General features: G+C 38.2%; 1 protein-coding gene across 1 annotated transcript in view; it reads right to left on the reverse strand.

The window, feature by feature from the left end:
• The window catches only part of LOC147018114 (inositol 1,4,5-trisphosphate-gated calcium channel ITPR1-like), a 489,954-nt gene that overhangs the window by 30,206 nt on the left and 447,248 nt on the right, over nucleotides 1-12,500 (reverse strand). The window contains exon 59 of the mRNA XM_085900071.1: nucleotides 1,711-1,871. Within this exon, the coding sequence (XP_085756197.1) occupies nucleotides 1,711-1,871 (161 nt within the window). The remainder of the gene's footprint in view (nucleotides 1-1,710; nucleotides 1,872-12,500) is intronic.

A 12,500-nucleotide genomic window follows, 5' to 3' on the forward strand; every position in this document is an offset into this window, starting at 1 on the left:
ATATATATATATATATATATATATATATATATATATATATATATATATATATATATATATATATATATATATATATATATATATATATATATATATATATATATATATATATATATATATATATATATATATATATATATATATATATATATATATATATATATATATATATATATATATATATATATATATATATATATATATATATATATATATATATATATATATATATATATATATATATATATATATATATATATATATATATATATATATATATATATATATATATATATATATATATATATATATATATATATATATATATATATATATATATATATATATATATATATATATATATATATATATATATATATATATATATATATATATATATATATATATATATATATATATATATATATATATATATATATATATATATATATATATATATATATATATATATATATATATATATATATATATATATATATATATATATATATATATATATATATATATATATATATATATATATATATATATATATATATATATATATATATATATATATATATATATATATATATATATATATATATATATATATATATATATATATATATATATATATATATATATATATATATATATATATATATATATATATATATATATATATATATATATATATATATATATATATATATATATATATATATATATATATATATATATATATATATATATATATATATATATATATATATATATATATATATATATATATATATATATATATATATATATATATATATATATATATATATATATATATATATATATATATATATATATATATATATATATATATATATATATATATATATATATATATATATATATATATATATATATATATATATATATATATATATATATATATATATATATATATATATATATATATATATATATATATATATATATATATATATATATATATATATATATATATATATATATATATATATATATATATATATATATATATATATATATATATATATATATATATATATATATATATATATATATATATATATATATATATATATATATATATATATATATATATATATATATATATATATATATATATATATATATATATATATATATATATATATATATATATATATATATATATATATATATATATATATATATATCTCTATCTCTATATATCTCTATATATATATATATATATATATATATATATATATATATCTCTATATCTATATATATATGTAAATAAATCAATTGATATTTGAAAATAAATAGGTGATCAAAAGGCTAGGTAGACAATCTCCGATTTCATATTTAACAATCGATCAATGACTGAACTAGTTCATGTTATTTAGGGGAAACTGGGAGTAATATTGACTCTTCAAGAACTTCCTGATGCTAGCCCTCCCTGGGATGGGCTGCATTTGTCAATATCTTGAACGTCTATGTACATCACCATAACCATGATGAACTAAATCCAAAGTGAAATACCGTAAAAGCACACAAATATGTATTCGCAAGCTCATTTAAGTCGATATTCCTCAACTGCCCATAATTATACTTTTCTCCTTGACTCAATGAAGACAACCTCAGACAACCAATGAATGTTTGAAAACAAGAAGTCAACCACCATGCCTTAATCATTTGTGCAACGTAGCTCTCTGGCCCTGTGTACTCAGTTGGATCTTTCACACGAACAAGCACGATGAAGTATAGGTAATGCCACATGTTGTGTTCTTGCGTGATGTGCTCCTCGAATGACACCGTCTTGTTGTCAAACTTGTCTCTCTCAAGTCCTGGTAGTGGAAAGGAGAAAAAGGTGCAATAGTTGATGTCCTTAGGAGCCATCTACTGATTAAAAAAGGGAGTTGTGCAGATGATTCAGAAAAATAAAATGGAGTAAAATAAGACAAGGAGGAGGAGAAAAAACGGAAGAGAAAAAAGCTGGAGAGGGGGTTAAAATGGAAAACATGTGAGAAGAAGAAAATAGGAAGGTGATGTTGAAAGGGAAGTGGATGAAAGTGAGGGGGCATGTGCAAATGGTCAAAATTTCATCCTTTTGATAAACATTTTGACATACAAAATATTGCATATCCAGTGCCTTCAAAAAGTATTGACACCCCTTGACTTTTTCATATTATGTTGTGTTTCAACCTGAATTTAAAATGGATTAAATTTAAAAAAACTGTCACAGATCCACACAAAATACCCCATAATGACAAGGTGAAAACATGTTTTTTACAAATTTGTTGAAAATTAAACAAAGAAATATCGAATTTACAAAAAGGATTTAGCCCCCTGAGTCAATGGTTTGAAGAAGTACCTTTGGCAGCCATCACAACTTCGAGTCTCCTTGGGTATATCTGTATCAGTTTTACACATCTGGGTTTGGGGATTTTCTCCCATTCTTCCTTGGAGATTTGCTCAAGCTCTGTCAAGTTGGATGGGGAGTGTCGGTGAACAGCAATCTCCAAGTCTTTCTACAGCTTCTCAATGGGATTCAAGTCTGGGCTTTGGATAGGCCAATCAAGGACTTTCACGTTCTTGTTCTGAAGCCATTACAGCGTTGCTGAGGCTGTATGATTGGGGTCATTGCCCTGTTGAAACATATATCTTCGCCACAGTCTGAGGTCTTTTGTACTGTGAAGCAGGTTCTCCTCAAGGATTTTCCTGTATTTGGCTCCATTCATTGTTCCCTCTATCCTTCAAGTCTCCCAGTCCCTGCCACTGAAAAGCATCCCCATAGCATGATGCTGCCACCACCATGATTCATGGGCGGGACGGTGTTAGATGGGTAATGAGCTGTGCCCGGTTTCCGCTCGATGTGGCGCTTTGCATTCAGGCCAAATTATTCAATTTTTGTCTGATCAGATCACAGAATATTTTGCCTCATGCGCTCAGTGTTTCACATGCCTTTATGCAAACTCCAGGTGTGCTGTCATGTGCCTTTTTTCTCAGGAGTAGCTTCCATCTATCTGGCTACTCTCACATAAAGCCTAGATTTGTGAAGTTCTGCAGAGATTGTTGTCCTTCTGGCAGGTTCTCCCATCTCAGCCAAGGAACTCTGTAGTTCTATCAGAATGGTCATTGGGTTCTTGGTTACCTCGCTGAACAAGTGCTTTCTTGTCCGGTTGTTCAGTTTGGTCAGATGGCAAGGTTTATGAAGAGTCTGGGTAGTTCCATATTCTTTCCATTTCCTAATGATGGAGCTCACTGTGCTCTTGGGAACTTTCAACACTGTAGAAATTCTTTTATTCCCTTCCCAAGATCTATACCTCCACAATTATATCTCAGAGTTATATGGACAGTTCCTTGGACTTCATGGTAGAGTTTCTGCTCTGATGTGCACTGTCAATTGTGGGACCTTTTAGAGAAAGGTGTGTTTCTTTCAAAATCATATCCAATCAATTGAATTGGTCACAGGTGGACTCACATCAAGTTGTGGAGACATCTCAAGGATGATGATCAAAGGAAATCGGATGCACCTGAGCTCAATTTGGAGTGTCAAAAGCAAAGGGTTCAATACTTATTGACGCAAGAGATATCAGCTTTTCATTTTGAATTGCTTTGTAAAAATTTCTAAAAACATGTTTTCACCTTGTCATTATGGGGTATTTTGTGTAGATCAGTACCAATTTTTTTTGTTAATTTAACCTATTTTAAGTTCAGGCTGTGACACAACAAAATGTGACAAAAGCCAAGGGGTCTGAATACTTTCTGAAGGCACTGTATAGAATTTTTAATATTGGATCGAAATACAGTAACATAGTAATTACAATGCAATGATGTCGTCGATTTTCATTGGCTAATTTTTTGTGCTTCGTCACATACAGTTTTGTGAGATGATAACAACGGATAAGTGGAATTCCCATCCGATCCACTTTATATAACCTCACAGCATGATCTGGATCCAGTGATATCAAACTCCATTGCACTTAAAAATCATGTTTACCACGATGTCCTACTGATCTTATACTGTTTGTGTGGTTCGAAGAAGTTTTTTAAAATCAGTCCATGCTCAAAAAGGATGCAGCGTACATTTATCATTTTTAAATGCCAGATGTTAAAATTTCACGAATTCAATCACCATTGATACAAAATATTTTGACAGGTGTGGGAGGGATAAATTTATCCCACCCAGGGAAACCCATTTCAAGTGAAATGCAAGGGACAAAAAAAAAAAAAAAACAGAGCCAGGGAAATCCCCACCATCAAATTGCCCCAAGGACATGATAAGAAAAAAATGTCTAAACTCAAAATTCTGCAGAACTGCAGTGTCAGAAATATCCACTTGAAACACCCAGGTCAATTGGCCATCCATCCACTGGGACCATACTCTGTGCAGTGTTGGTGCCGCCAAAGCAGTCTCCTTGGCCATTGGGCACAATCCTGGACAGGTCACCACTCCAACACAGGATACCAGCAAGCTGGCACTCATTTTGCCAACCTCGGAAGGATGACAGGCAGAGTAAACCCCACCTGGTATTAATTCAACAGGAAAGTGGGATTTGAACTCAGGATCCTGGGATCCCAAGACCACCACCCTAACCATTAAGCCAACACCAGGCATAGTCAATTGGCCATTAATGCACTAATTAAAATATACAACCACTTTTGGACACAATGAAATTCCCTTGACATGGGGACAATCATTATACCAATACTGAAACTTAACAAATCCCTCAATAATAACTCAACATCACATTGGCCCATTTCTCTCTTATGCACCCCAAGCAAAATAATGGAAAGGCTCATCCTCAAGAAAATCTCTCCTTTTATACCCCTAGTATATATCACATCACAGCATAGCTTTCGTTCACCACACTCAACAACAATATAGTAACATAGTTTGGCCCCGGCTTGACTCCGATGTTGACACCACATCTATCTACATGAACACAATACATTCCAGAAGAGTTCAACAAAAAACAATTCTGAGGATTGTTCTCACGGCAATAGACATGAGTAAAGCTTTTCACACTGTGCACAGATATGCAGATGATCTCACCATTTCCTCACAATATTCCAATTTTGTCCAGGCTACCAACACCCTTCAGCAATATCTCTACAATCTTGAAATCCAGTTCATACTGAATCACATCACTGCATCTACACCAAAGTTTTTTGAAACCCTTTTTACCACAGACAAACATTAATTCAATGCACAACCAACCATTACCCTTTTCAATCAACAACCTTTTCTTGGCAGACAACATTATTGGGTATCACCTTGGATAACCATATGACTTTTAAACAACAGACAGATCAATTCACTGCCAAGGCTCTCATGGCAAAACAACACATTCAATAATACAACCTTTGGACAACACAAATAATCACTTCTAACAACCTACAAACAGTTCATCTGGATGACCATCAATTATACCAGCACGAGCTGGGCCACCACTTCTTCAAACGATAACACACAACTTCAAAAATACAAAATCAAGCTCTCAGGACAGCAACAAGTTGCACAAGATCTACAAACATAGCCCACTTACATGAAAAAATAAAGGTACTTCCAACAGTAATCCACCTAAATATGAAAAGCACTCAATGCATCGCCTCTGCAGCTCAGCTCAACATCCCTCTCACCCACGTCACTGTATGACGACCCATTCGTCACCCCAACGACTTATGAAGTGCACAACTGCTCACCATTACTCTCATCTATACAAATAAATGTGTGTGTGTGTCTCCACAACGCCAAAACCATACAACCTAACAGCCTGAAACTTTGCATGCGCACTAAGAAAACTACAAGGAAGTGCAAGAGTGAAAATAGGATGTTTGGGTTAATTAAAACAGCTCTTTTGAAGATAATTAACAGCCTTATTTAATTAAATCCTTCATCAGACGATCCTTAGCCACCTCGCTGTCTGGGGTCTAAAGGCGTTTCCTCGGTAACTTCGCTGGGGTCTGAAGCCGCCATGTTTTTTGGCCTGCTCAACCATGCCTCGACTTTAAACAGGCCACAACGATTTCTTCACGATAGTTTTTTTTTCACTTTCCTCACTCACATTATCGAATGCCTGTTCATCATATTTACGATTCGTGACGTACATCGCAATGCTTATAAATGCCCAGAGACGTAAGCGTTCGTTGCTTTAATTCATTTCCACACATGCGACCGCCATGAATATCTCTTAAACTAAGGGGAATTACAAAATTTAAGCTCCAGAATAGAACTTACAAGCAGTTTCGACTGTTAGAAACGTGTTCGTTTGTCCAATTCAGACATATTTTGCGTCTCCAGGAGGTGTATGTTGAATATGAAGGTTCGGTTATTGCCAATTGCATGCCAAGGGAGCTGTTTAACAACCATTTCGTTGGAGTGCTTGTTTGAGTGCTTAAGCCACTTGGCGAAAAAACAAAACAAACAAGCTGCTTGTTTTTCGTTGTGGGAAAAAGTCACCACGCTTTCAATCTCCCATCATACGTTTCCGCCTTTGTTGGGTCCCGCAGTGCTGTACGGTGGGTGCCTCGGGAATTGTCTCATCTACTGAAAATGTGCAATTTTATTTTTACAGGACATCGCTTTGTTTAACCTTTTTGTGCGATCTCCTTCTGTTATCCACCTCTCACTTTGACAATGATGCAAATTCGCTCTTCTGATGCAATAATTATTCGTGTAATGAGAGTCCATCTGGCTGGACTCTGGTGCGGACACCACCCCTCCCTTCTGCAATATCAAAACAGGCTCCAACCCACACTAAACCTAACATGTACCCTCTGTCTATACACCCCACAAAACACCACATATATTATGACGAGCTGTCCATCCTGGTCCAGCAAGGCACCTCTTCAACATCTCTTCTACATGAGATTTCTGGGAGCATCCGGCAGACGCTGCTATATAATTGAATTCCACTGGTCTTTTCACTTGAAGAGGAACTGGCGCTATGACAACAACAAATGTGTCACCATCATATTAGGATAAAGGACACAGTCAAACACGATTCCTTTGACAGAAATATGTCGACTGCATGAGCACAATACTTGCAGCAAGTCAAAAATGATAAGTACAGCTAAAAGCCTCCATGAACGAGTCAAAATAGGCCGTTATATGATTAGTTCAGTGCATGGGCCGCTGGGACAACCACAGGAGGTTGGATGATATTCTGTGCTGCATGTTGTTGGAAGCGTGGGTGCCAAAGCCCAGTGGGGGTGTGTTTGTGCTTCAAAGCAGTATCTTTGAATAAACATCCAGATCTCCCATATTTGGTGAAAACACTTATCTGATGCTGTTGGTGGGAGCAAAAAGTGTAGGCCATGGGCTAACATTATGGTGAAAGATACAGCTTGAGATAAACAAGGTTCTATTAGATTTGATCAACAAGTGGCGTTTACCTTTCGCTCATGAGAGTCTTCTTATTAAGATGTGAAATTGAAGACAATAAGCAGGTGTTAATTTCCTGAGTTTGAAATTTAGATTTTCATTTCACTTTCATATGAAAACGGTTTCAGCAAAAAAAAAAAAAAAGCGAAGAAGAAATGGTATGAAGTTCTTTCAGCAGTGTGTGACTGCAATGCTGTATATTATTTAATACATTAGTGTGAGATATAGAGGGCCTGTATCATGTTGGGAAGGTTAAAACAACAATCCGTTACTGATTGCTGTTTTATTTTTCGATGTATTCCAAAATCCTGGTTCACTGCACACCTCAACTCCTTTTGCTCATTTTTGCTGCAGATGAAACTGCCTAACAGAGACCGTGCTTTCCTACACTTCCTTCCAGGGCTTCAAGCAGATGGTGCACCGCCACCTCTCCATCTTGACCGGTGTCATCTCCCATCCTGACTCATGATCTTAATTACTCTCATTATCCCATCTAACCCAGCCCTCTTATTTGCTGGTTTCAATGTTTCCCCCCCTTCTTTCTCCCTCTTCTTTTCCTGTTCGTTTATTTTCTTGCTGATTGTACCCAATTGTTGCCTTGCTACCCCACTGTCAACTCAACCTTGCTCTTCCATGAGCCTTGCTCTTGTAGGGAAGAAAAAACCATTATGTAATTATCAACATCAAGAGGGAATAATTCAATGGGACTGTTTAGACTGCAATTTTTCCCATGCTTTTCTTGAAATGCATTTAGACAGCAAAACCAAAATTAAACATAACTTGACTATCAAACATGTTTGAAGTGACGACTGAACCTCACGCTGACAGAGCTTATCGATATAAACGTGTTACAAGGGGTAGCACTGCTGAACTAAAATAACCTGACAACAACACTGCTTCATTCATAAGCAGCACAAGGCTGTGGGGTAGCATCATTGGCTGAAGATACAGCTATGTCACTGATGCAATGCCCTCTGCTGGTCAAAGCAGGAATTTGGCTATGGTGCCAGCAACAGCTCACGACTCTTCATGATGGACACCATGGGTCTTTAACGTCCAACCACAAATGCTGGCAAATGGGACCCCCGTTTAACGTCCATCCAAGGGATGGCACACACATTGATTAATCACCCTGCATGTGAAACACTGGGATGACAGTTTATAGCTGAGCAGTGATTCTAACCCAGGCAAGACAGCTTCGAGGCGAGTGTGAGTACCTCGAGGCCATCCTGTCAACCCAACAACAATGCTTTTACTTTATAAATTACTGCTTGACGCAAGCCCTTGGCTACAGCATGTTAACACCTCGTTATTTGGTTGTTTGCAAAGTTAATTTCCTGAGTCCAAACACTAACTGATCAAGCAGTTTGTCAAAAAAGTACTATGTTGCTTTTATTATCTGAAAGCTATAAACTAGAAACTTAGTGCTGCCTTTTATTGGGCTTTTTCATTGGGAGATAAACCAACTTTTACCTCCAACGATTTAACAAAATTAATATGGAGTCTATAGAGGGAAGATGTTTCTTTCTTTCTGGAGCTTAAATTTGGATATCTTCTCCCTTTTAGATGCATAAGGACTCAGACTTCCAGCCCGAAAAGGGCACTCATTATCGTCTGTTATCCATAGCCGATTCAATGCCAATCGCAGCAGTATAGAACAATGCTGAGTTTTACATTTTCACATCGAAAACTTTATGGCATTAAAACAAAGTGTGTTCACGAAAGCATATCCAAGATAAACAAAAAAGCATGAAAAATAGCGGACTGGTTTTGTAAACCTCTCATCAACATTGTTCTCTCCCCATCAACATTGTTAACATCTTCAGCTCTCATTTGCCAAATCATTTGAAAAGTAACTTCAAAAGGCATCAAATGGGTCATCAAAATGCATTTTTGAAAATGACACAAATGGTCCGAGAGTAAGGTGTGTGTGTGTGTGTGTGTGTGTGTGTGTGTGTGTGTGTGTGTGTGTGTGTGTGTGTGTGTATGTGTGGTCAGTGTGTCTCCTCCATAACTCCAAAACCATGAAATCTCGCAGACTGAAACTTTGCATGCATGCTAAGAAAACTCCAAAGAAGTGCACGAGCGAAAATTGGTTGCTTGGGTTAATTAAAACACCCCTTTTGAAGATAATTAACAGCCTTATTAAATTATATCGTTTATCAGGCACATCCTCGGTCATCACTCTCTTTGGGTCTGAAGGCTTTTTCTGGGTAACATCGCTTCTAATAAAGTGTTCATTTGTCCAATTCGGACATATTTGACATTTCGGATATCTCCTTGAGGTGTATGTTTATTATGACAGTTCGGTGATTGCTAATCGTGTGCTGTGAGCCGTTTATTTTCAACTGTTTCATGGAGTGCTTGCTTGAGGGCTTAAGCCACTTGGCAAGCGCTCTCCAAGCTGCTTGAGTTTGTTTTGGTAAAAGTACCCGTGTTTTCAATCTAACATCGATCAGACATATGTTTACACCTGTGTTGGACTCTGCAGTGCCGTGCGGTGGCTGCCTCGGGAGGTGTCTCATATGCTGAAAATGTGCAATTTTATTTTTACAGGATATCGTTTTGTTTTACCTTTTTGTGCGATCTCCTTTAAATATGATCCAGCCATCACTTCAACATCAATACATATATAACTAGAGAGTTGGTGTCAAAGCCACCCAATGCTCGCCTGTATATACATTTATCGTTTTTAAAAGACTAGTCTAATAGTATTTTTAATAAAGCATTGCAGTGAAGTCTGATCCAAATAATTTCAAAGCAATATATTGTTACGGCTGTGAAAATTCGCATTACACCATGAAGGGCCCGTAGGTGAGATATCTCTAAGTACATGCGTAGTTAGCCCCAAATCCATTGTCTAGAGGGAATTTATGTGATTCATTCGGGCTGCGACGCTTTGAGATATCCGTTTTTCTGTTCTATCTTTATTTTGAACCAACCACGTCTCAACCGCCATCACACAACAACCACCTTAACCACCACGCCAGCCATTGTCACCAACTACAACCACGCTCCAACCCTCAGACAACAACAACAACGCCAACAGCCACGACCTTTACCTTCACAACTCAATCCCGCAAACATCGCATCACCGTTATTCCCAAACGGCACCATAACCATCAAACTACCACCGATAAACTCTCCACCTCCCTCACCTCTCTCCTTCTACGGCCATTCCCGCACCACCTGTGAACACTGAGCGTCGCGCTGTCTTGGGCTCGTTTAGCGATACGCACCAAGCCGCGAGGCAAATAGCGGCCTTTCCGAGGGAGAATTCGGATCAAGAACGCTACACGCCCACTTCTGATCCATCCAATTAGCAAGCGCGGAGCGGCTTGGCCCCGCCTCCAGGCGCGTCTGTGTGAAATCGATATATGCAAATTCTTGGATCAGGAGAGGTTCACGCCCACTTTTCCTCCGTCCAATTGGCGAGCGTGGCTCCGCCCCCGAGGTCATCCTGATCCGGATATTTGCATATTGTTTTCTCCTGCCGGCCTATAAAACAGCGAGCGCAAGGCGAATCGTGGCAGAGTGTGGCAGTAGCAGAATGTGACAGTAGCAGAGTGTGGCAGTAGCAGTGTGTGTCGGCAGGGCAGAGTGAGGCGAAGTCATCGGTGTGGCATCGAGTTGGGTTCTGCAGTCGGCTGAGGGGAGTTGCGGGAAGAGGCCAAGGAGCTCGGGTCCGAGGCGAGAAGGACGGCGGTCGGCGACGAGGTCGCGGTGTGAGATCGCTTGTCGCGGGACCCAAGCCAGCCAGCCATTCTCCTCCCCCAGGGCATCAACAATTCCCCCTTTCCCCCACGCTGAGATAGTGCAATAAGGGGGCCCCGTTCCCACCCCACTCCAAACGTCGTGCCAACGAAACCCGCCAAGGAGCACGGAGTCGGGGCACAGCCACGCGGCCACATCTGCGGCTCGTCCGCCAACGCGTCACGTGGACGCGGGTAGGACCCCCCCGGTCTCGCGGACCTGGCCGCTCCTCCAGGTCACGCGCACATATTGGCCTCCAGGCCTGTCTGCCCCCTTGTCTATGAGGGTGGCTTCTTTCCTTTGCTTTTGAGTAAATGTGTGTTGGCGCCATCTGTAAAGTAGAACTGTATAAGTGTTGCCGTGTGCACACGTATTCGGTAGTAACTCTGCGTCATTGTTTCTTTTCTTTTAACTGCTATATGTGCCTTTTGACTGTTTGGCTGTATATTGTGCTTTCCGTGTGTCATGTAATAAATGTGCATTATGTGAACTGTTTTCCCGTTTCGCTTCGTCTTTTCTTTATTGACCCTCCATCCTGCATCACGTAAAGGGTTCGTAGTGGGCTTAATACGCCCGGTAATTAATCTGAACCGTCCAGGTCGGCGATAACACCGCTCGGTTATCCCGATAGCACGGAACGGGCCGCCCAAGCGGTTCATGTCCGGAGTCGACCTGCGGCGAGGTGCGATCGCCCGGTCCACCATTCGTGCAGGTACTTAGGTAGATCGAATTTGGCGAGTGACCCTATCCTGCGCGGGTGGGCAATTGGCACGATCGTGGTGAGGTTAAACCCCCACCCGTGACTAGCTCCCGGCGTTGGTCCGAGAGGGCCACGACTGAATTGTCCATTCCGGTGGGTGAGGCGGCCGCCATTCGAGTCGAGCGGCTGATCGCACGCCGGCGGGCGCGAATTCACAACAATATGTATTTGTATATTGTAATCAGTAAACTAGTACACATATTAAATGAATAGCAAGCGTCTAGTATAAACAGGCGAATATTGGGTGGTTTTGACACCATCTTCAGTTTATATTTTAAAAACATTTAAAATCATTTGTTAATTTCAACTTCAATACACCAATAGTATACCCCAAAGGAACCTCCATGCCAAATATCAGCATCCTAATACACATATTAAATGAATGGCAAGCTTCTAAAAAATAACTTGCACCAAAAACTTTAACGTTGATGTGCTACAAAAAAGTTAAATTAAAAACAGGTCAAAAATTTAAAACATTTGAAATTATTTTTTAATTTCAATTTCACGACACCAATAGTATACCCCAAAGGAACCTCCATGCCAAATATCAGCATCCTAGTACACATATTAAAT

This window comes from Eptatretus burgeri, chromosome 10 (assembly GCF_056783735.1).
Source record: "Eptatretus burgeri isolate ZD-2024b chromosome 10, Ebu_testis_v1, whole genome shotgun sequence".
In the NCBI taxonomy this organism is placed as follows: Eukaryota; Metazoa; Chordata; class Myxini; order Myxiniformes; family Myxinidae; genus Eptatretus; species Eptatretus burgeri.